The sequence below is a fragment of the Salvelinus namaycush genome, chromosome 29 (genome assembly GCF_016432855.1).
Source record: "Salvelinus namaycush isolate Seneca chromosome 29, SaNama_1.0, whole genome shotgun sequence".
In the NCBI taxonomy this organism is placed as follows: Eukaryota; Metazoa; Chordata; class Actinopteri; order Salmoniformes; family Salmonidae; genus Salvelinus; species Salvelinus namaycush.
The window spans coordinates 25728717-25753329 of record NC_052335.1 but is presented as its reverse complement, the minus strand read 5'-3'; the positions used below and the strand labels follow the sequence as shown (position 1 = coordinate 25753329).

Sequence of the window (24613 nt, the reverse complement as noted above, 5' to 3'; positions counted from 1 at the left end):
AGTAGAAACCACATTTGTTTAAGCAAGTCAGCCATATCAGCTATGTTTTTTAAAAAGGCAGTAAAGTAATGAACTGTTTCGCTGCCAGACAAGGCTCCCTGATAGCCAGATGTAGCAGTGCTAAGGATTCACCCCATGGTGCTGAAAAGAAACCTCTGCTTTCTTTTCAGCACCAGTTTGTGGGGGCCTACAGTGCAATGAATGTATTATTTAGTGTTGTCTTGTGTAGTGGCTTTGCTGGCATGCATCAAAACATTTTGGGGGGAGTTTTCGCCACCAAGATTTGCATGCTAAAATCGCCACTGGTCACAATTATAGTGCAATTAATGTATTGTTTAGTGTTGTGTAGTGTAGTGGCTTTGCTGGCATGCATCAACATTTTTTGGGAGAGTTTGCCCCAGAAAAATGTACATGCTAAAATCACCACTGCACAGAGCAATGTAGTATAATACAATAATGGCAAAGAGAAATCAGTTGGGGATGTGGGTGAATATGTGTTGTGTATATTATTAACTGGGTGGTTCGAGCCGTGATGCTGATTGGCTGACAGCCGTGGTATATCAGACCGTATCCCACGGGTATGACAAAACATTTATTTTTACTGCTCTAATTATTTTGGTAACCGGTTCATAAAAGCAATAAGGCACCTCAGGGGTTTGTGGTATATTGCCAATATACCACGGCTAAGGCTGTATCCAGGCACTCCACATTGTGTCGTGCTTAAGAACAGCCCTTAGCCGTGGTATATTGGCCATATACCACACCCTCTTGGGCCTTATTGTTTCATTATATTTCAGACAGATACACACAGAGTCAGGGGGTTGAGGAAATTCAGGGATAAATAGATAAAAATAGCCAAGATAATCCAGCACAGTGTAGAAGAGACCCGTCGCTACACAGGATCCTCTGGGAGGAAGATCCACATACAGTAAACAGTTGGTTACTCTCCAAATCTGCTTCCATCTGGAACATAAATCTCTGGTTCCAGCCCTCCGAGAGATTAACCCTACTGATGAGCCTGCATGGTATCTATAGTAGAACACACACCACCCTGTCGCTCCACAAGTCCAATACATCTGTAAGAACAGAGAAATTCTATAATACACCTCAAGATTGGTATTTACAGATGGCCTATGTGTATACCAGGGCATAGTTCAAAGTCGCAAGACCAGTCTGTCTTGATGGCTATTTACACCATTATCTTAGCATGACCGCTGACACCACCAGTAATGGAAGTGTTCATGACGCTACTTACTATCAGTGCCCCACAGGTGTCAATAAGACTGTATGCAGTGTGTGCTGACTGCCAGCAGAGGGAGCTACTGACGCAGACATCTTGATACTGGCTCTTGCTGCCAAGACTCTCAAATGGACCAACTGTGGATTACAAGTCTTTTGGCTCCAGCATTCTGATTACTCACCAAAATGACAAACTCAATCTCTGTCTGCAGATTTACTATACTTTACTGACAGTTTTTCATCACATCCATCATGTTGTCATGAAATACAAACTGCACGTCTATTTGGTCAAGAGATATAAATAGGCACTTGGCCAGGACCCTGATCCATAACAGCATCACAGCATTTTTTAATTTGCAAATTGCTAATGGGTAAAAACAAAGCATGAAAGTGTTGAATTTAGCCTGGCTCAGCTGGCAGCTCTGTGATTTGCGTAATGAAATCACTTTGGGGATAAATTGTCAGTTGGCAAAGACTAGTGTTTACAAACAGCACAAGCTTCTCTTCAGTTGATTCCATTCCAAACAGTGATCAGACCTAGCTAGCTCATTTCACCCATCATTTGTAGGCTTTGTCTGGACTTATTTTACATAACAAGCTACTGTACCCACTAGAGTTCACAAGGGTATTTTGTGTGCCACAAAACTGTCTAAGCCTCCTGATGCCTAGCTTTGATGGTGGATGAGGTGAGTTCCCCCCTTACTATGTAAAGAGCTTTGAGTACCTCAGTAGGGAGAAAGGCTCTATATACTGTAAATACAATCCATTATTAATATTAACACAAGTTTTCCAGTCTCAGGCAAGGTTACTCATCGTGCAAGTGTGGTTCACCAAACCCTTTCTATTATACCAGTATGCTTCAAACTGATTGCCAGTGTCAACCATGTAGCAAAGAACAAAACCAATGTTCGACTCTGACCAGGTGAATTACCTTAAGCTGTAGAGCACCTTGCCATCAGGGTAGACTCTCAGCATGACATTATCTGTGGTGGTGTCGTGTGTGAAAGACTTCTTGGAGTGGACAAAGAACAGGTCTGGCACCCAGATCTTCTTGACCAGGCGCCCGTCGAAGGTCATGCTCTTATTGGTGGTGCTGTGGAAAGAAAGGCGCTCATCTTTCCAGTAGTGCCTAATATACAAGGTCATGGTGAAGTCCTGAAACACAGAGCATGACAATGCTGCAATTTCAACAGAGCGATCACATATTAATAACCAAAATGAATGGGATACACTATAAATGTCTTCCCCTCTTCTTTCCAATTCATCAAATTAAAGTATGGTTGATCTATGAAGGACAGCTTCATTTTGGTTTACATCACAGCTTACAGAAAGTATAGAAACACTTACCATGTCAACTTCTGAGATTGTGTCCAGACTTTCTACCTGAACATCAACTCCAACTTGAACAGTGTGTCCTGCAAAGATACACAACTCAAATCTTAGCTTAATTAAAACAATAAACATAAGTAAACAAAACCATTCAGATATGTTAATGGTAATGTAACTTGTTTCCATAAATAACATAAGTTGTTAATGGTTGGGGTAGATAAGTGTATAGTTCATTTGTTTATGTAAGTCAGTCAAGAACCCAAGCTAACTGGCTAACATTGGCTAGCTTGCTAGCTACTTTACAGACACAGAGAAGTTCAGAAAACAGGTCACTCTGACCATTTTACTTGCCCTAGCAGAGCTGGTAAGACTTTTCATGTTATTAAGAGCGTTAGTGATTGTAACAGTGTTACTGGCAACAATTTAATTACGTTTTTAAACAATGTTTACTGGCACCTGTCATAACAACAGGCACGACATGTCGTTTGTAAATTCATCAATTATTCGGCACTCTCAAACCAGAGTCTGGCACTCTCAAACCAGAGTGCTCTGAACTCGGAGTAGATTGCCAGAGTGAATTTATGAACACACCCTATTTACAGACAATACACACTTATATTCCCATGCCCTTATCACAGTAACACACACATATTTGACATTTTATAGTAAAAATATAATGGAATATAACAGAATGAAATTGAAAGGATATTTCTTCCCAGACTGCAAAACGTGTGGAACCGTGGTCATTTAAAAAAGGTGATATTTTGGAACAAGCAAATTTTTGATAGTTCAATTGGCATGAGTGGATTCTTAATTTAAAAAAAAAAAAATTTAACAAAATTCTTAGTAGATCTAATCTCTGAATGTTAATCTCAAAGTGCACCAGATTGATGCATTTAGCTGTTAAAATTCAAATGTTCTTCTTCTGGGGGAGGATGCCCCCAAACCTCCCTACCGGGGTTCCCCTCTGGCTTTGGTCTAAGCCCCATATGTCCTCAAATCCTAGAAACGTCCCTGGGTAGGGATAGTCTTGATAGTACACAAATCAACACAGAGAAAAACAAAAAAGTCAATAGCTTGCTAAGATTATCTCTCCATTGTTGTAACAATGTAATAAAAGCTGTCGCGATTACGTAGCTGTATTTAGGGGACATTTTTATCTAGACAATTCTATTTAAAACAATGAGTTTTTTCTCCATTAGTCCCTTCATCCAGTGCCCTGCAAAAAAAACAAAATTAGGCCACAGTGTTCCAAAAACCAACTCAGCCGTGCCAGACACAAACATATCTGGAGGCTCTCCAATATTTAGTGGTTGCATTTTATAATCCTGCCTGGGTTGAAATGTCATATTGCAGACAGCTGAAAGAGCTCATCTCCTTTAAAGGGATTTAAAAAGGAACCACTCATTTTGTTTGTGTATCCAATGAGGTAGCAATACAACATTTATTCATATCTCTTACACATACAGTACCAGTCATTCAAGGGTTTTTCTTTATTTTTACTATTTTCTACATTGTAGAATAATAGTGAAGACATCACAACTATGAAATAACATATGGAATCATGTAGTAACCAAAGAAGTGTTAAACAAATCAAAATATATTTAGATTTCAGATTCTTCAAAGTAGCCACCCTTTGCCTTGATGACAGCTTTGCACACTCTTGGCATTCTCTCAACCAGCTTCATGAGGAATGCTTTTCCAACAGTCTTGAAGGAGATCCCACATACTGTATGCTGAGCACTTGTTGGCTGCTTTTCCTTCACTCTGTGGTCCAACTCATCCCAAACCCTCTGAATTGGGTTGAGATCGAATGATTGTGGACGCCAGGTAATCTGATGCAGCACTCCATCACTCTCCATGGTCAAATAGCCCTTACACAGCCTGGAGGTGTGTTTTGGGTCATTGTCCTGTTGAAAAACAAATGATAGTCCCACTAAGCGCAAACCAGATGGTATGGCGTATCGCTGCAGAATGCTGTGGTAGCCATGCTGGTTAAGGGTGCCTTGAATTTAAAATAAATCACACACAGTGTCACCAGCAAAGCACCGCCACACCATCACATCTCCTCCTCCATGCTTCATGGTGGGAACCACACATGCGGAGATCATCCGTTCACCTCTCTGCATCTCACAAAGACAAGGCGGTTGGAACCAAAAATCTCAAATTTGGACTCATCACCAAAGGACAGATTTCCACCGGTCTAATGTCCATTGCTCGTGTTTCTTGGCCCAAGCAACTCTCTTCTTATTATTGGTGTCCTTTAGTAGTGGTTTCTTTGCAGCAATTCGACAATGAAGGCCTGATTCTTCTGAACAGTTGATGTTGAAATGTTACTTGAACTCTGTGAAACATTTATTTGGGCTGTAATCTGAGATGCAGTTACGTCTAATGAACTTATCCTTGGCAGCAGAGGTAACTCTGCATCTTCCTGTCCTGTGGCGGTCTTCACGAGAGCCAGTTTCATCATGGCGCTTGATGGTTTTTGCGACTGCACTTGAAGAAACGTTCAAAGTTCTTTACATGGACTGTTCTTGCCATAATATGGACTTGGTCTTTTACCAAACAAGGCTATCTTCTGTATACCACCCCGACCTTGTCACAACACAACTGATTGTCTCAAACGCATTAAGAAGGAAAGAAATTCCACAAATGAACTTTTAAGAAGGCACACCTGAAGGCAAAGTCCCTGTCACGGTTGTCTTCCTGGGATGAAGGAGAGGACCAAAATGCAGCGCGGCTAGTGTTCAACATGTTTAATTAGACGTATAAACGGTAACACTATACAAATAACAAAATAACAAATGTGAAAACCGAGACAGTCCTATCTGGTGCAGACAAAACACAGAGACAGGAAACAATCACCCACAAAATCCCAACACAAAACAAGCCTCCTATATATGATTCTAAATCAGGGACAACAATTGACAGCTGCCTCTGATTGAGAACCATATTAGGCTGGACACAGAAACAGACAAACTAGACACACAACATAGAATTCCCACCCAGCTCACGTCCTGACCAACACTAAACAAGCAAAACACATAAGAACTCTGGTCAGGACGTTACAGTACCCCCCTCCTGAGGTGCGGACTCCGAACGCACCCCTAAAACTCAAGAGGAGGGTCTGGGTGGGCATCTGTCCGCGGTGGCGGCTCCGGCGCAGGACGAGGACACCACTCTACCACTGTCTTTGTCACCCTCCTTAGCGTCCTTTGAGTGGCGACCCTCGCCCCCGACCTTGGTCTAGGAACCTTCACCAAGGCCCCCCCCTAGATAGAGGAGATAGCTCAGGACAGAGAGGTAGCTCAGGACAGAGAGGTAGCTCAAGACAGAGAGGTAGCTCAAGACAGAGAGGTAGCTCAAGACAGAGAGGTAGCTCACAACAGAGGGGCAACTCCGGACTGAAAAGCAGCTCCGGACAGAGAGGCAGCTCTGGACTGAAGGGCAGCTCCGGACTAATGGCAGCTCATGACTGGAGGACAGCTCATGACTGGAGGGCGGCTCATGACTGGAGGGCGGCTCATGACTGGAGGGCGGCTCATGACTGGAGGGCGGCTCATGACTCGAGGGCGGCTCATGACTGGAAGGCGGCTCCTGACTGGCTGGCGGCTCTGGCAGCTCCTGACTGGCTGGCGGCTCTGGCAGCTCCTGACTGGCTGGCGGCTCTGACAGCTCCTGACTGGCTGGCGGCTCTGGCAGCTCCTGACTGGCTGGCGGCTCTGGCAGCTCCTGACTGGCTGGCGGCTCTGGCAGCTCCTGACTGGCTGGCGGCTCTGACTGGCTAGCGGCTCCTGACTGACGGACGGCTCTAATGGCTCGGGACAGACGGGCGGCTCTAGCAGCTCCTGACTGACGGACAGCTCTAGCGGCTCCTGACTGACGGACGGCTCTAACGGCTCGGGACAGACGGGCGGCTCTAATGGCTCGGGGCAGACGGATGGCTCAGACGGCACTGGGCAGACGGATGGCACGGAGGGCCCCGTGTGGCTCAGTTGGTAGAGCATGGCGCTTGCAACGCCAGGGTTGTGGGTTCGATTCCCACGGGGGGCCAGTACAAAAAAAAAAAAAAAAAAAAAAAAGTATGAATGTATGTACTTGTAAGTCGCTCTGGATAAGAGCGTCTGCTAAATGACTTAAATGTAAATGTAAATGTAAATGGCTCAGACGGCACTGGGCAGACGGATAGCTCAGACGGCGCTGGGCAGGCAGGCAGCTCAGACGGCGCTGGGCAGACGAGCAGTGCAGGCGGCGTTGAGCAGAAGAGCAGTGCAGGCGGCGTTGGGCAGACTGACCTGCTGAGGCGCACAGTAGGACTGGTGCGTGGTACCGGAACTGGAGGTACTGGGCTGGAGACACGCACCATAGGAAGAGTGCGTGGAGCAGGAACAGGGCACACTGGACTCTCAAAGCGCACTATAGGCCTGGTGCGTGGTACCGGCACTGGTGGTACCGGGCTGAGGGCACGCACCTCAGGGCGAGTGCGGGGAGAAGGAACAGTGCGTACAGGGCTCTGGAGACGCACAGGAGGCTTGGTGCGTGGTGCCGGAACTGGAGGTACCGGGCTGGAGACACGCACCATAGGGAGAGTGCGTGGAGGAGGAACAGGGCTCTGGAGACGCACTGGAAGCCTAGTGCGTGGTGTAGGCACTGGTGGTACTGGGCTGGGGCCACGCACCATAAGGCGAGTGCGGGGTGCTGGAACTGGAGGTACTGGGCTGGGGCGGGAAGGTGGCGCCGGATATACCGGACCGTGCAGGCGTACTGGCTCCCTTGAGCACTGAGCCTGCCCAACCTTACCTGGTTGCATGCTCCCCGTAGCCCGACCAATGTGGGGAGGTGGAATAACCCGCACTGGGCTGTGTAGGCGAACCGGGGACACCATTCGTAAGGCTGGTGCCATGTACACCGGCCCGAGGAGACGTACTGGAGGCCAGATATGTTGAGCCGGCTTCATGGCACTTGGTTCAATGCTCAATCTAGCCCGCCCAGTGCGGGGAGGTGGAATAACCCGCACCGGGCTATGCACACGTACAGGAGACACCGTGCGCTCTTCCGCATAACACAGTGTCTGCCCGTACTCCCGCTCTCCACGGTAAGCATGGGAAGTGGGCGCAGGTTTCCTACCTGCCTTTGCCACACTACCCTTTAGCCCCCCCCCCCCCCCCCAAGACATTTTTGGGATTTCTTCTCGGGTTTCCGTGCTAGCCGCGTACCTTCATAACGCCAGTTCCTCTCTCCGGTTGCCTCTGCTCTCCTAGCTGCCTCCAGCTGTTCCCATGGGAGGCGATCCTTTCCAACCTTACCTTTCCAACCTTAGCCCAGGGTCCTTTACCGTTCATAATTTCCTCCCATGTCCATTCCTCCTGGTACCGCTGCTGCTGTCGCTGCTGCCCGTTGCCACGCTGCTTGGTCCGGGTTAGGTGGGTGATTCTGTCACGGTTTTCTTCCATTGGTGAAGGAGAGGACCAAAATGCAGCGCGGCTAGTGTTCAACATGTTTAATTAGACGTATAAACGGTAACACTATACAAATAACAAAATAACAAATGTGAAAACCGAAACAGTCCTATCTGGTGCAGACAAAACACAGAGACAGGAAACAATCACCCACAAAATCCCAACACAAAACAAGCCTCCTATATATGATTCTCAATCAGGGACAACAATTGACAGCTGCCTCTGATTGAGAACCATATTAAGCTGGACACAGAAACAGACAAACTAGACACACAACATAGAATTCCCACCCAGCTCACGTCCTGACCAACACTAAACAAGCAAAACACATAAGAACTCTGGTCAGGACGTTACAGTCCCACCTAACCAACAGCCAGTGAAATTGCAGGGCGCCAAATTCAAAACAACAGAAATGTCATAATTAAAATTCCTCAAACACACAAGTATTATACACCATTTTAAAGATAAACTTCTCGTTAATCCAGCTAAAGTGTCTGATTTCAAAAAGGATTTACGGCAAAAGCACACCTTGCGATTATGTTAGCTCAGTACATAGCCACAGAAAAACACAGCCATTTTTCCAGCCAAAGAGAGGAGTAACAAAAAGCAGAAATAGAGTTAAAATTAAGCACTAACCTTTGATGATCTTCATCAGATGACACTCATAGGACTTCATGTTACACAATACATGTATGTTTTGTTCGGTAAAGTTCATATTTATATCAAAACATCTGAGTTTAGGCGGGACGCTACTGTCTCACTTAGCCAAAAGCCAGAGAAAATGCAGCGCGCCAAATTCAAATAAAATGTGGAACTGGGATTCCTGGGAGTGCATTCTGATGAAGATCATCAAAGGTAAGTGAATATTTATAATGCTATTTCTGACTTCTGTTGACTCCACAACATGGCGGGTACCTGTATGGCTTGTTTTTGTGTCTGAGCGCCGTACTCAGATTATAGCATGGTGTGCTTTTTCCGTACATTTAAAAAAAAATCTGACACAGCGGTTGCATTAAGGAGAAGTATATCTTTAATTCTGTGCATAACAGTTGTATCTTTTATCAAAGTTTATGATGAGTATTTCTGTAAATTGATGTGGCTCTCTGAAAATTCGGCGGATGTTTTCGAGGCACAACATTACTGACCATAACGCGCCAATGTAAACTGAGATTTTTGGATATAAATATGAACTTTATCGAACAAAACATGAATGTATTGTGTAACATGAAGTCCTATGAGTGCCATCTGATGAAGATCATCAAAGGTTAGTGATTTATTTTATCTCTATTTCTGCTTTTTGTGACTCCTCTCTTTGGCTGGAAAATGGCTGTATGTGTTTTTGTGACTAGGCTCTGACCTAACATAATCATATTGTGTGCTTTCGCTGTAAAGCCTTTTTGAAATCAGACAGGATGGGTAGATTAACAAGAAGTTAAGCTTTAATTTGGTGTATTGCACTTGTGAATGTATGAAAGTTACATATTTCTAAAAAATATTTTTGAATTCCGCGCTCTGCCTTTTCAGCGGAATGTTGTCGAGCGGAACCCCTAGCCATTAGAAGTTTTAAAGACATCAAGAACGGCAAGAAGAATCCAATTAACAACTCAAACAGCAGTGTAGCAGAATCAGAATGCAATCTATACAAATTTACACAAGCTAAACTAACAATGATATGTGCAGTTGAAGTCGGAAGTTTACATACACTTAGGTTGGAGTCATTAAAACTCGTTTTTCAACCACACCACACATTTTTTGTTAACAAATTATAGTTTTGGCAAGTCGGGTAGAACATCTACTTTGTGCATGACACAAGTCATTTTTCCAACAATTGTTTACAGACAGATTATTTCACTTATAATTCACTGTATCACAATTCCAGTGGGTCAGAAGTTTACATACACTAAGTTGACTGTGCCTTTAAACAGCTTGGAAAATTACAGAAAATTATGTCATGGCTTTAGAAGCTTCTGATAGGCTAATTGACATCCTTTTAGTCAATTGGAGGTGTACCTGTGGATGTATTTCAATGCCTATCTTCAAACTCAGTGGCTCTTTGCTTGATATCATGGGAAAACCAAAAGAAATCAGCCAAGACCTCAGAAAAAAATAGTAGACCTCCACAAGTCTGGTTCATCCTTGGGAGAAATTTCCAAACGCCTGAAGGTACCACGTTCATCTGTACAAACAATAGTACGCAAGTATAAACACCATGGGACCACGCAGCCATCATACCGCTCAGGAAGGAGATGCGTTCTGTCTCCTAGAGATGAACATACTTTGGTGCGAAAAGTGCAAATCAATCCCAGTACAACAGCAAAGGACCTTGTGAAGATGCTGGAGGAAACAGGTACAAAAGTATCTATATCCACAGTTAAACAAGTCCTATATCGACATAACCTGAAAGGCCGCTCAGCAAGGAAGAACCCACTGCTCCAAAACCGCCATAAAAAAGCCAGACTACGGTTTGCAACTGCACATGGGGACAAAGATCTAACTTTTTGGAGAAATGTCCTCTGGTCTGATGAAACAAAAATAGAACTGTTTGACCATAATGACCATTGTTATGTTTAGAGGAAAAAGGGGATGCTTGCAAGCCGAAGAATACATCCCAACCATGAAGCACGGGGGGTGGCAGCATCATGTTGTGGGGGTGCTTTGCTGTAGGAGGGACTAGTGCACTTCACAAAATAGATGGCATCATGAGGATGGGAAATTATGTGGATATATTGAAGCAACATCTCAAGACATCAGTCAGGAAGTTAAAGCTTGGTCGCAAATGGGTCTTCCAAATGGACAATGACCCCAACCATACTTCCAAAGTTGTGGCAAAATGGCTTAAGGACAACAAAGTCAAGGTATTGGAGTGGCCATCACAAAGCCCTGACCTCAATCCTATTGAAAATTTGTGGGCTGAACTGAAAAAGTGTGTGTGAGCAAGGAGGCCTACAAACCTGACTCAGTTACACCAGCTCTGTCAGGATGAATGGGCCAAAATGGGAAGCTTGTGGAAGGCTACCCGAAACGTTTGACCCAAGTTAAACAATTTAAAGTCAATGCTACCAAATACTAATTGAGTGTATGTAAACTTCTGACCCACTGGGAATGTGATGAAATAAATAAAAGCTGAAATAAATCATTCTCTCTACTATTATTCTGACGTTTCACATTCTTAAAATACAATGGTGATCCTAACTGACCTAAAACAGGGAATTTTTACTAAGCCAGCAGCATACCACCCTGCATATCACTGCTGGCTTGCTTCTGAAGCTAAGCAGGTTTGGTCCTGGTCAGTCCCTGGATGGGAGACCAGATGCTGCTGGAAGTGGTGTTGGAGGGCCAGTAGGAGGCATTCTTTCCTCTGGTCTAAAAAATATCCCAGGGCAGGGATTGGGGACACTGCCCTGTGTAGGGTGCTGTCTTTCGGATGGGATGTTAAACAGGTGTAATGACTCTCTGAGGTCATTAAAGATCCCATGGCACTTATTGTAAGAGTAGGGGTGTTAACCCTGGTGTCCTGGTTAAATTCTCAATCTGGCCCTTAAACTATCATGGTCACCTAATAATCCCCAGTTTACAATTGGCTCATTCTCTCCCCTGTAACTATTCCCCAGGTCGTTGCTGTAAATGAGAATGTGTTCTCAGTCAACTTACCTGGTAAAATAACAGATAAATAAAATAGGATTAAATGCCAGGAATTGTGAAAAAATTGAGTTAAAATGTACTTGGGGAAGGTGTATGTAAACTTCTGACTTCAACTGTATAGCAGTAGATATATTAGTGTGAGTTATATCAAGAATCCAGTATATAAATAAATATGTGGTGTGTGTAACTAAAATACAATGTACAGTAGTAGAAATATTAGAATAAGCTATGTCTGGGATACACTATTTAAATACACAGTGTGAAATGGGAAGTGACCAGTAGTTCAATCAAGTCTCTATGACATGGGACAGCACTGTTGGCTGTAAGTGTGTTTTATTTATTTCACCTTTATTTAACTAGGTAGGCTAGTTGAGAACAAGTTCTCATTTGCAACTGCGACCTAGCCAAGATAAAGCAAAGCAGTTCGGCATCTACAACAACACAGAGTTACACATGGAATAAACAAACATACAATCAATAATACAGTAGAAAAATCTATATACAGCATGTGCAAATGAGGTAGGATAAGAGAAGTAAGGCAATAAATAGGCCATGGTGGCGAAGTAATTACAATATAGCAATTAAACACTGGAACGGTAGAATGTGCAGAAGATCAATGTGCAAGTAGAGATACTGGGGTGCAAAGGAGCAAGATAAATAAATAAGTACAGTATGGGGATGAGGTAGATTGGATGGGCTATTTACAGATGAGCTATGTACAGGTGCAATGATCTGTGAGCTTCTCTGACAGCTGGTGCTTAAAGCTAGTGAGGGAGTTAAGAGTCTCCAGCTTTAGTGATTTTTGCAGTTCGTTCGAGTCATTGGTAGCAGAGAACTGGAAGGAGAGGCGGCCGAAGGAAGAATTGGCTTTGGGGGTGACCAGTGAGATATATCTGCTGGAGTGCGTGCTACGGGTACTGCTATGGTGACCAGTGAGCTGAGATAAGGCGGGGCTTTACCTAGCAGAGACTTGTAGATGACCTGGAGCCAGTGGGTTTGGGGACGAGTATGAAGCGAGGGCCAGCCAACGAGAGCGTACAGGTCGCAGTGGTGAGTAGTATATGGGGCTTTGGTGACAAAACGGATGGCACTGTGGTAGACTGCATCCAATTTGTTGCGTAGAGTGTTGGAGGCTATTTTGTAAATGACATCGCTGAAGTCGAGGATCGGTAGGATGGTCAGTTTTTCGAGGGTTTGTTTGGCAGCATGAGTGAAGGATGCTTTGTTGCGAAATAGGAAGCCGATTCTAGATTTAATTTTGGATTGGAGATGTTTAATGTGAGTCTGGAAGGAGAGTTTACAGTCTAACCAGACACCTAGGTATTTGTAGTTGTCCACATATTCTAAGTCAGAACCGTCCAGAGTAGTGATGCTGGACGGGCGGGCAGGTGCGGGCAGCGATCGGTTGAAGAGCATGCATTTAGTTTTACTTGCATTTAAGAGCAGTTGGAGGCCACGGAAGGAGAGTTGTATGGCATTGAAGCTCATCTGGAGGTTAGTTAACACAGTGTCCAAAGAAGGGCCAAAGGTATACAGAATGGTATCGTCTGCGTCGAGGTGGATCAAAGAATCACCAGCAGCAAGAGCGACATCATTGATGTACACAGAGAAGAGAGTTGGCCCGAGAATTGAACCCTGTGGCACCCCCATATAGACTGCCAGAGGTCCGGGCAACAGGCCCTCCGATTTGACGTACTGAACTCTATCAGAGAAGTAGTTGGTGAACCAGGCGAGGCAATCATTTGAGAAACCAAGGCTGTTGAGTCTGCCAATAAGAATGTTGTGATTGACAGAGTCGAAAGCCTTAGCCAGGTCAATGAATACGGCTGCACAGTAATGTCTCTTATCGATGGCGGTTATGATATCGTTTAGTACCTTGAACGTGGCTGAGGTGCACCCATGACCAGCTCTGAAACCAGATTGCATAGCGGAGATGGTACGGCGGGATTCGAAATGGTTGGTAATCTGTTTGTTAACTTGGCTTTCGAAGACCTTAGAAATCTCAGAATCTCAGACGATACGAAAGAGAGGTTGAACAGGCCAGTAATAGGGGTTGCAACAATTTCGGCAGATAATTTTAGATAGAGAGGGTCAGTGATGCGTTGGGCTGACCGCACCATCCCTTGGAGAGCCCTAGCGGTTTTGGACCTTCTTCACCACACTATCTGTCGATTTATTCGGAGCCTGCTCTCTCTGCTGTTTCCTGTAGCCCACGATCATCTCCTTTGTTTTTGTTGAGGTAGAGGTTATTTTCCTTGCTCCACTCCACCCGGGCTCTCACCTCCTCCCTGTAGACTGTCTCGTCATTGTTGTTAATCAGGCCTACCACTGTTGTGTCATCAGCAAACTTGATTTAAAAAAATAAAAAATATTTCACCTTTATTTAACCAGGTAGGCTAGTTGAGAACAAGTTCTCATTTGCAACTGCGACCTGGCCAAGATAAAGCAAAGCAGTGTGAACAGACAACAACACAGAGTTACACATGGAGTAAACAATAAACAAGTCAATAACATGGTAGAAAAAAGAGAATCTATATACAATGTGTGCAAAAGGCATGAGGAGGTAGGCAATAAATCAAATAATTACAATTTAGCAGATTAACACTGGAGTGATAAATCATCAGATGATCATGTGCAAGTAGAGATACTGGTGTGCAAAAGAGCAGAAAGGTAAATAAATAAAAGCAGTATGGGGGGTGAGGTAGGTAAATTGGGTGGGCTATATACCGATGGACTATGTACAGCTGCAGCGATCGGTTAGCTGCTCGGATAGCAGATGTTTAAAGTTGTTGAGGGAGATAAAAGTCTCCAACTTCAGAGATTTTTGCAATTCGTTCCAGTCGCAGGCAGCAGAGAACTGGAAGGAAAGGCGTCCAAATGAGGTTTTGGCTTTAGGGATGATCAGTGAGATACACCTGCTGGAGCGCGTGCTACGGGTGGGTGTAGCCATCGTGACCAGTGAACTGAGATAAGGCGGCACTTTACCTAGCATAGCCTTGTAGATGACCTGGAGCCAGTGGGTCTGACGACGAACATGTAGCGAGGGCCAGCCGACTAGGGCATACAGGTCGCAGTGGTGGGTCGTATAAGGTGCTTTAGTAACAAAACGGATGGCACTGTGATAAACTGCATCCAGTTTGCTGAGTAGAGTATTGGAAGCTATTTTGTAGATGACATCGCCGAAGTCGAGGATCGGTAGGATAGTCAGTTTTACTAGGGTAAGTTTGGCGGCGTGAGTGAAGGAGGCTTTGTTGCGAAATAGAAAGCCGACTCTAGATTTGATTTTGGATTGGAGATGTTTGATATGAGTCTGGAAGGAGAGTTTGCAGTCTAGCCAGACACCTAGGTACTTATAGATGTCCACATATTCTAGGTCGGAACCGTCCAGGGTGGTGATGCTAGTCGGGCGTGCGGGTGCAGGCAGCGAACGGTTGAAAAGCATGCATTTGGTTTTACTAGCGTTTAAGAGCAATTGGAGGTCACGGAAGGAGTGTTGTATGGCATTGAAGCTCGTTTGGAGGTTAGATAGCACAGTGTCCAAGGAAGGGCCAGAAGTATACAGAATGGTGTCGTCTGCGTAGAGGTGGATCAGGGAATCGCCCGCAGCAAGAGCAACATCATTGATATATACAGAGAAAAGAGTCGGCCCGAGAATTGAACCCTGAGGTACCCCCATAGAGACTGCCAGAGGACCGGACAGCATGCCCTCCGATTTGACACACTGAACTCTGTCTGCAAAGTAGTTGGTGAACCAGGCAAGGCAGTCATTAGAAAAACCGAGGCTACTGAGTCTGCCGATAAGAATACGGTGATTGACAGAGTCGAAAGCCTTGGCCAGGTCGATGAAGACGGCTGCACAGTACTGTCTTTTATCGATGGCGGTTATGATATCGTTTAGTACCTTGAGCGTGGCTAAGGTGCACCCGTGACCGGCTCGGAAACCGGATTGCACAGCGGAGAAGGTACGGTGGGATTCGAGATGGTCAGTGATCTGTTTGTTGACTTGGCTTTCGAAGACCTTAGATAGGCAGGGCAGGATGGATATAGGTCTGTAACAGTTTGGGTCCAGGGTGTCTCCCCCTTTGAAGAGGGGGATGACCGCGGCAGCTTTCCAATCCTTGGGGATCTCAGATGATACGAAGGAGAGGTTGAACAGGCTGGTAATAGGGGGTGCGACAATGGCGGCGGACAGTTTCAGAAATAGGGGGTCCAGATTGTCAAGCCCAGCTGATTTGTATGGGTCCAGGTTTTCCAGCTCTTTCAGAACATCTGCTATCTGGATTTGGGTAAAGGAGAAGCTGGGGAGGCTTGGGCGAGTAGCAGCGGGGGGGGCGGGGCTATTGGCCAAGGTTGGAGTCGCCAGGAGGAAGGCATGGCCAGCCGTTGAGAAATGCTTGTTGAAGTTTTCGATTATCACGGATTTATCGGTGGTGACCGTGTTACCTAGCCTCAGTGCAGTGGGCAGCTGGGAGGAGGTGCTCTTGTTCTCCATGGACTTTACAGTATCCCAGAACTTTTTGGAGTTAGAGCTACAGGATGCAAATTTCTGCTTGAAAAAGCTGGCCTTTGCTTTCCTGACTGACTGCATGTATTGGTTCCTGACTTCCCTGAACAGTTGCATATCGCGGGGGCTCTTCGATGCTATTGCAGTTCGCCACAGGATGTTTTTGTGCTGGTCGAGGGCAGTCAGGTCTGGAGTGAACCAAGGGCTATATCTGTTCTTAGTTCTGCATTTTTTGAACGGAGCATGCTTGTCTAATATGGTAAGGAAGTAACTTTTAAAGAATGACCAGGCATCCTCAACTGACGGGATGAGGTCAATATCCTTCCAGGGTACCCGGGCCAGGTCGATTAGAAAGGCCTGCTCGCAGAAGTGTTTTAGGGAGCGTTTGACAGTGATGAGGGGTGGTCGTTTGACCGCGGACCCGTAGCGGATACAGGCAATGAGGCAGTGATCGCTGAGATCTTGATTGAAGACAGCAGAGGTGTATTTGGAGGGCAAGTTGGTCAGGATAATGTCTATTAGGGTGCCCATGTTTACGGATTTAGGGTTGTACCTGGTGGGTTCCTTGATGATTTGTGTGAGATTGAGGGCATCTAGCTTAGATTGTAGGACTGCCGGGGTGTTAAGCATATCCCAGTTTAGGTCACCTAACAGAACAAACTCTGAAGCTAGATGGGGAGCGATCAATTCACAGATGGTGTCCAGGGCACAGCTGGGAGCTGAGGGGGGTCGGTAGCAGGCGGCAACAGTGAGAGACTTATTTCTGGAGAGATTAATTTTTAAAATTAGAAGTTCGAACTGTTTGGGCATAGACCTGGAAAGTATGAGAGAACTTTGCAGGCTATCTCTGCTGTAGATTGCAACTCCTCCCCCTTTGGCAGTTCTATCTTGACGGAAAGTGTTATAGTTGGGTATGGAAATCTCAGAATTTTTGGTGGCCTTCCTAAGCCAGGATTCAGACACGGCAAGGACATCAGGGTTGGCAGAGTGTGCTAAAGCGGTGAGTAAGACAAACTTAGGGAGGAGGCTTCTGATGTTGACATGCATGAGGCCAAGGCTTTTTCGATCACAGAAGTCAACAAATGAGGGTGCCTGGGGACATGCAGGGCCTGGGTTTACCTCCACATCACCCGAGGAACAGAGGAGTAGTAGGATGAGGGTGCGGCTAAAGGCTATCAAAACTGGTCGCCTAGAGCGTTGGGGACAAGGAATAAAAGGAGCAGATTTATGGGCGTGGTAGAATAGATTCTGGGCATAATGTGCAGACAGGGGTATGGTGGGGCACGGGTACAGCGGAGGCAAGCCCAGGCACTGGGTGATGATAAGAGAGGTTGTATCTCTGGACATGCTGTTCTCAATGGGTGAGGTCACCGCATGTGTGGGAGGTGGGACAAAGGAGGTATCAGAGGTACGGAGAGTGGAACTACGGGGTCCATTGCAAACCAAAACAATGATAACTAGCCTGAACAACAGTATACAAGGCATATTGATATTTGAGAGAGACATACAGTAAGGCATAAAGTGATTGCAGGTCTTGATTGGGAGAGCTAGCTAAAACAACAGGTGAGATAACAGCAGCTAGTCAGCTAACACAGCAACAGCAGGTAAAAATGGCGACGACTAGGCAGAGAGGGTCGGATTAACTACACACAGAGCCTGAGTTAAAACACAGAGCCGACAGATAAAACACAAATAAACAGAATGGAGTACCGTGAATTAATGGACAGTCCGGCAGGCATCAGCTATGTAGCCAAGTGATCATAGTGTCCAGGGGGCAGCCGTAGATGGAGCAGGGAAGCCGCCACTACGCTAGCACGCGGCGTTTAAAGTTAGTAGCCCGGGGGGTGGTCTGCTCAGACGGAGGGGGTCTACTCAGACGGAGGCCGGTTGAGGGCACAGCGGATGGGGTATTCGTCTGCAGACCAGACGTGGTCGTGTCGACAGAGAATCCAAGCCGGATGGCGATGGCGAAAGAGGTATTGTAGAATTGTGTTTGCTAACTGGTGCTAGCTTCGTGGCAGTGGCGCTAGCTGCAGGCTAGCTGTGAGGATCAGAAGTAGTGGCTCAGGGATTACGGCAGGAATCCGGCGTTGTTGTGGAGAGACAGTCCGATGCTGGTAAATTGGTGAGTAATATCCAGGCTAATAACAGGGCTGGTGTCTGTGCAGAAGGTAAAAGCTGCTAGCAGCGGCTAAAAATGACTAAATAGCTTGTAGCTGATTAGCTGGTTAACTACTGGGGGTTCTTGAATGTGTTCCAAAGTTAAAAAATAAAAGCGATTCCGTATCACATTGGGTGACGTAGGTTACCGGAAGGTATAATCGAATTAAAAATCGAAAAGAGATAGAAAAAAAATTAGAATATATACAAGAAATACGAAAAATACAAACGTGCACGAGAGGACGAAACAAAACACGTCTACACTGCTACGCCATCTTGGATTCCTTGATGATTGAGTTGGAGACCTGCATGGCCATACATGTAGGAGGGGGCTGAGCATGCACCCCTGTGGGGCCCCTGTGTTGAGGATCAGCGCGGTGGAGGTGTTGTTGCCTGCATTCACCACTCGCTCGTCAGGAGGTTCAGGACCCAGTTGCACAGGGAGGGGTTCAGACCCAGGGATCTGAGCTTAGTGATGAGCTTGGAGGGCACTATGGTATTGAAGTCTGAGCTGTAGTCGATAAATAGCATTCTTACATAGGTATTTCTCTTGTCTAGGTGGGATAGGGCAGTGTGTGATGGTAATTGTGTCGTCTGTGGATCTGTTGGAGTAGTGTGAGAATCGAAGTTGGTCTGTGGTGTCAGGTAAGGTGTAGGTAATATGGTCTTTAACTAGCCTCTCAAAGCACTTCATGATGACAGAAGTAAGTGAGTGCTATGATAGTAATTTAATTCAGTTACATTCGATACAGGAACAAGGGTGAATGTCTTGAAGTAAGTGGGGACATCAGACTACGATATGGAGCGATTGAATATGTCCGTAAACACTTCAGCCAGCTGGACTGCACATTCTCTGTGGACGCGACATGGGATGCCGTCTGGGCCGGCAGCCTTGCGAGGCTTAACACGCTTTAATTACTTACTCACATCGGCCACGGAGAACGGCTCGATGTTGTTTTCCTCGAATTCCTTTATAATCCGTGATTGTCTGGAGTCCTTGCCACATACGTCTCCTGTCTGAACCGTTGAATTGAGACTCCAGTTTGTCCCTGTACTGTTGTTTTGCCTCTTTGATTTCCTTACGGAAGTCATAGCTGGTCTGTTTGTAGACATCCATGTTCCCAGTCACCTTGCCATGGTTAAATGTGGTGATTTGCGCTTTCAGTTTTGCGCGAATGCTGCCATCTATCCATGTTTTTTGTAAAACAATCAAATAAATATAACTGCTTTAAGGGCCTACATACAATAAAACTAAAAATGTGGATGAGCCATTGTCTCTTAGTACAAAATGATGTGGCAATGTTATTGCATGCTCAGGTGCAGATTCACACATTTTGATATATCAGATATATTGCATTTATATTGTTAATACATGGCCGAGTCAATATTCTGTAAATTACTTCATATCACAAGGAGCAATAGCACATCAACTATTCACTGGCTTTAAACGCCACAGAGGAATACTCTGCATGTGTAATGTCCAGAGTTGGGGTGTAACTGATTACATGTCAAAGATACAACAAGTCAGTTACATGTAATCTGCTTACATAAAACTGTAACTGTAATTAGTTACGTTACCAGCTAAAATATTGTAAATCAGATTACAGAAACTTTTGAAAAACTATATGATTACTTATTGGATTACTTTTAGATTCTGAAAGGATGTTAGCAGGAAAAAAAATACATTATGACACCTTTTAGTTTTCTCAATGACATTCAATTCAGCATTGAAAAAAAATGCAAGTTTAAGTTTATTCCACCTGAGCGAGTCTGACCACAAGTCAGACACCACAAGTCAGAGACCACTATGATGACACACTAAATGCGTTTGCTGCGTCATTTTTGTCTTCTTCTGATGCCTTTTAAGAGGAAGGTGATCTAAAAGTAACTGAAATTAATAAGATTACGTTACTGAGTTTGGGTAATCCAAAAGTTAAATTACAATTTTGGACAGTAGTAACTAGTAACTGTAATGGATAACATTTAGAAAGTAACCTTTCCAACCCTGGTAATGTTTACGTCTGTTACGATTCGCTGTCTGTATAGATTATTCTAGAATCTTTATTATTTTGGAACTTAAATTGCAGCACAATTTATCCCCTTTTACTGGTATTTGGGATGGAAACATCCATATGTGGGCAATTCCATGGTAATGGAATAACGCTGAGACTGAGTTTTTCATCTTAAAATGTATGCAAAACAAAATCCATTGATTTCAAAGTTTAACAAACCATACAACTCTATCCACAAGGACTACTTTTAACAATAAACTTTTTTTTTATACCCAAATTACAAAATGTCATATTGGTTTCCTTACCATGTAAGCAGTTTATGGACATGATATGACAACAACCCATGCTTTGGTTTTGTTTACCTGGCCACTGTTTCAAATGCTAACTTTTTAGCATTTGTGGCACAAATCCAACGCAAGTCAATGGTATCTTTAGCATTTTCACACTTCATATCCAAATCCTCTATAAGCAGCATCATTGAGTTAACAATACTTTTTTAGATACTTCAGGATGATTTGGACGAAAATGTTAATATAGGTACAATTGACTAGCATTGTATTTGTTTGCATTTGAAACAGTGGACAACAAAACCAACGCATGGATTACTGTCATACCTTGTCCATAGACTTGCCTGGCTACCCAGACTCCTTGCTCTGGCCAAACAAAATGCCACGCCCAGAGATGTTCATTTATTCTCCGTAATGAGTCTGGATCTGGGTACCTCCTCGACCCTTCACTGAATGTGAACACATTCCTTATGATTGGTCGATTGGGCTGTCTGATTGGTCCAGAAACTGATGGGTTGGGCCAGATACAGAACACATGTGGGTAAAGCAGAGGTTTAAAAATGTCTCATTGACTTTGATACTCTGAGATGATCCAATCAATGATGACTTTGTTTTGTACAATGCCCCTCTTCACCACAAACGACTTCAATGATGGCAGTCTCAGACTAAAGTATGTAGCGAATGACAGAGCAGTGGAAGAATATGTCATTTTCTAATTTGGGTGGCATCCTATTTATTAATTTGGGTGAACTAGCCCTGTAACATTGAGGGGGGAACCCATCTAGTGGTCAGAACCTGGTAATATCAGGATGTAGGATGGGACATAAACCTAACAATTTCTCCGAACAGGGGAAAAACAACATCACCAAATTCACTGGGAACACATTGCATAGGATGAAGAAACAATACTCTGAGCCGCAGCTCCATACTACTTCTCAAACATAGAGAACTGATACTATATACTCGTTAGGTGGGATTGGCGTGGGGTGTGGAGGGTCTGTGGGAGGCTTTTGACCATTGCTTAGGATTCCTCATTGTTAGAATTTTTGGAGGTCCAAATCGGATGTTAGGTACTATATTTATTGAATATTATATGAATCCTATATATGTAAATAGCCAATTTGGGTGCAATCAATTAGCTTAACTTCTCAGAGATCAAATCAAACTTTATTTGTCACAACAAGTGTAAACCTTATCGTCAAATGCTTACTTATATGCCCTTAACCAACAGTGCAGTTCAAGAAGAGTTAAGAAAATATTTACCAAACAAAGTAAAAAAATTATAAAAAGTAACACAATAACATAACAATAACGATATACAGTTGGTACCGGTACCGAGTCAGTATGCTGGGGTACAAGTTAGAGGTAATTTGTACATGTAGGTAGGGGTGAAGTGACTATGCATAGATAATAAAGAACGAGTAGCAGCAGTGTACAAAACAAATGAGGGGGGGGGGGGGGGGGTTCAATGTAATAGTCCGGTGGCCATTTGATTAATTGTTCAGCAGTCTTTTGGCTTGGGGGTAGAAGCTGTTAAGGAGACTTTCGGTCCTAGACTTGGCGCTCCGGTACCACTTGCCGTGCGGTAGCAGAGATAACAGTCTATGACTTGGGTGACTGGAGTCTCTGACAATTTTATGTGCTTTCCTCTGACACCGCCTTTTATATAGGTCCTGGATTGCAGGAAACTTGGCAAGTGATGTACTGGGCCGTACGCACTACCCTCTGTAGTGTCTTACGGTCAGATGCCGAGCAGTTGCCACACCAGGCGGTGATGCAACCGGTCAGGATGCTCTCGATGGTGCAGCTGTAGAACCTTTTGACGATCTGAGGACCCATGCCAAATCTTTTCAGTCTCCTGAGGGGGAAAAGGTTGTCGTGCCCTCTTCACGACTGTCTTGGTATGTTTGGACCATGATAGTTTGTTGGTGATGTGGACACCAAGGAACTTGAAACTCTTGACCCGCTCCACTACAACCCCGTTGATGTTAATGGGGGCCTGTTCGGCCCGCCTTTTCCTGTAGTCCACGATCAGCTCCTTTGTCTTGCTCACATTGAGGGAGAGGCTGTTGTCCTGGCACCACACTGCCAGTTCTCTGACCTCCTCCCTATAGGCTGCCTCATCGTTGTCGGTGATCAGGCCTACCACTGTTGTGTCGTCAGCAAACTTAATGATGGTGTTAGAGTCGTGTTTGGCCACACAGTCGTGGGTGAACAGGGAGTACAGGAGGGGACTAAGTACACACCCCTGAGGGGCCCCAGTGTTGAGGATCAGCGTGGCAGACGTGTTGTTGCCTACCTTTACCACCTCGGGGCGGCCCGTCAGGAAGTCCAGAATCCAGTTGCAGAGGGAGGTGTTTAGTCCCAGGTTCATTAGCTTAGTGATGAGCTTCGTGGGCACTATGGTGTTGAATGCTGAGCTGTACTCCATGAACAGCCTTCTCACATAGGTGTTCCTTTTGTCCAGGTGGGAAAGGGCAGCGTGGAGTGCGATTGAGATTGCGTCATCTGTGGATCTGTTGGGCCGGTCTGCGAATTGGAGTGGGTCTAGGTTATCCGGGAGGATGCTGTTGATGTGAGCCATGACTAGCCTTTCAAAGCAAAGAAGTGAAAGCAGGTTACCTTCGCTTCCTTGGGCAAAGGGACTATGGTGGTCTGCTTGAAACATGTAGGTATTACAGACTTAGTCACGGAGAGGTTGAAAATGTCACTAAAGACACTTGCTAGTTGGTCCACGCATGCTTTGAGTACACGTACTGGTAATCCATCTGGCCCCGCGGCTTTGTGAATGTTGACCTGTTTAAAGGTCTTGCTCACATCGGCTACCGATGTGATTAAATTATATTTCAACAAAATAATGTTCTGTTTCTAACAACAGAAACAATTTCAGAACAATCTGAGTTGTTGGGTGTTGAAATCCTCTTTCTTGTGCTTTTTGAGATGGAACGACCCATACGTGTACATCCACTTCTAATGTATCTGCTTCCCATGGTAAGTAAGCATTTCACTGTTAGTCTATACCTGTTGTTTACAAAGCATGTGACAAATAAAAATGGATTTCCTGAGTTCCAAGAACTGAAACAGGCCAAATCTTAACTTGAGTAATAACAGTTGGAATTTTTCAATGCATGACTTACACTTAACGATGAGCCATGATTAAGTAATTATTATACCTTTTAAAATGTAACCTTTATTTAGCTAGGCAAGTCAGTTAAGAACAAATTCTTATTTACAATGACGGCCTACCCCGGCCAAACCCAGACGACACTGGACCAATTGTGCGCTGCCCTATGGGACTCCCAATCAAGGTCAGATGTGATGGAGCCTGGATTTGAACCAGGTACTGCAGTGACACCTCTTGCACTGAGATGCAGTGTCTTAGACCACTGCGCCACTCGGGAGCCCAAAAATAAAAGTTGTCATCAAATATCAGTGAACTCTAGAATTTTACCAATGATGATGATTTGAACGTCACACAGTAAAGCACCGTTAAAAAATCTCACCTCCAAAGCCAGGCCTCATTGTGAAGTCGTGGTCATTTATGCTTAAAAGCTGCTCTGACTTTGTCATGGTGGTTTTGGTCATATCTGGACTTCTTCTCAGTATAGGGCTGTGAGGAGTGGAGAAACATGATCAATGAAACAATCAATATTTAAAATTACACTTCTTGTCTTGTCTTGTCTTGTCTCTGAACCTCTATAGCATACTGACTAGTCCCAGAGTTTTTTGTGCTCTTGCCAATTCAATTGCTGTCATTGTCAAATCAAACATGAATAGCGTGACAATGAGTGACGAGAAGTTGGCATGAATGCACAAACAGACTGGCACTCAGCCTATATCAAGACCATTTATCCTATGGAATGGGGCCATACACAGACACACACAACACGTGTCTAGCCCCCCCCCCCCCCCCCCCCCATTGTCATCAGAAGTTAAAGGGGCTTACCAGCTATAAGCTTATCAGGATGTACATCGAATTCC

The 24613-nt window shown here is 44.8% G+C and overlaps 1 protein-coding gene and 1 non-coding gene across 2 annotated transcripts in view; one reads left to right on the top strand and one right to left on the bottom strand.

Annotated features, from left to right (window-relative positions):
- The window catches only part of LOC120024222 (gamma-aminobutyric acid receptor subunit rho-1-like), a 34184-nt gene extending 9958 nt beyond the window's left edge, over nt 1-24226 (bottom strand). Inside the window, exons 1-3 of the mRNA XM_038968416.1 lie at nt 24136-24226; nt 2587-2654; nt 2171-2394 (exon numbers count right to left, since the gene is read on the bottom strand). Of these exons, the coding sequence (XP_038824344.1) occupies nt 2171-2394; nt 2587-2654; nt 24136-24217 (374 nt within the window). The 5' untranslated portion in view covers nt 24218-24226. The remainder of the gene's footprint in view (nt 1-2170; nt 2395-2586; nt 2655-24135) is intronic.
- Nucleotides 6547-6622, top strand: trnaa-ugc. Its single transcript has one exon. It is a non-coding gene; the product is annotated as a tRNA-Ala (tRNA).
- Nucleotides 24227-24613: the final 387 nt, after the last annotated feature.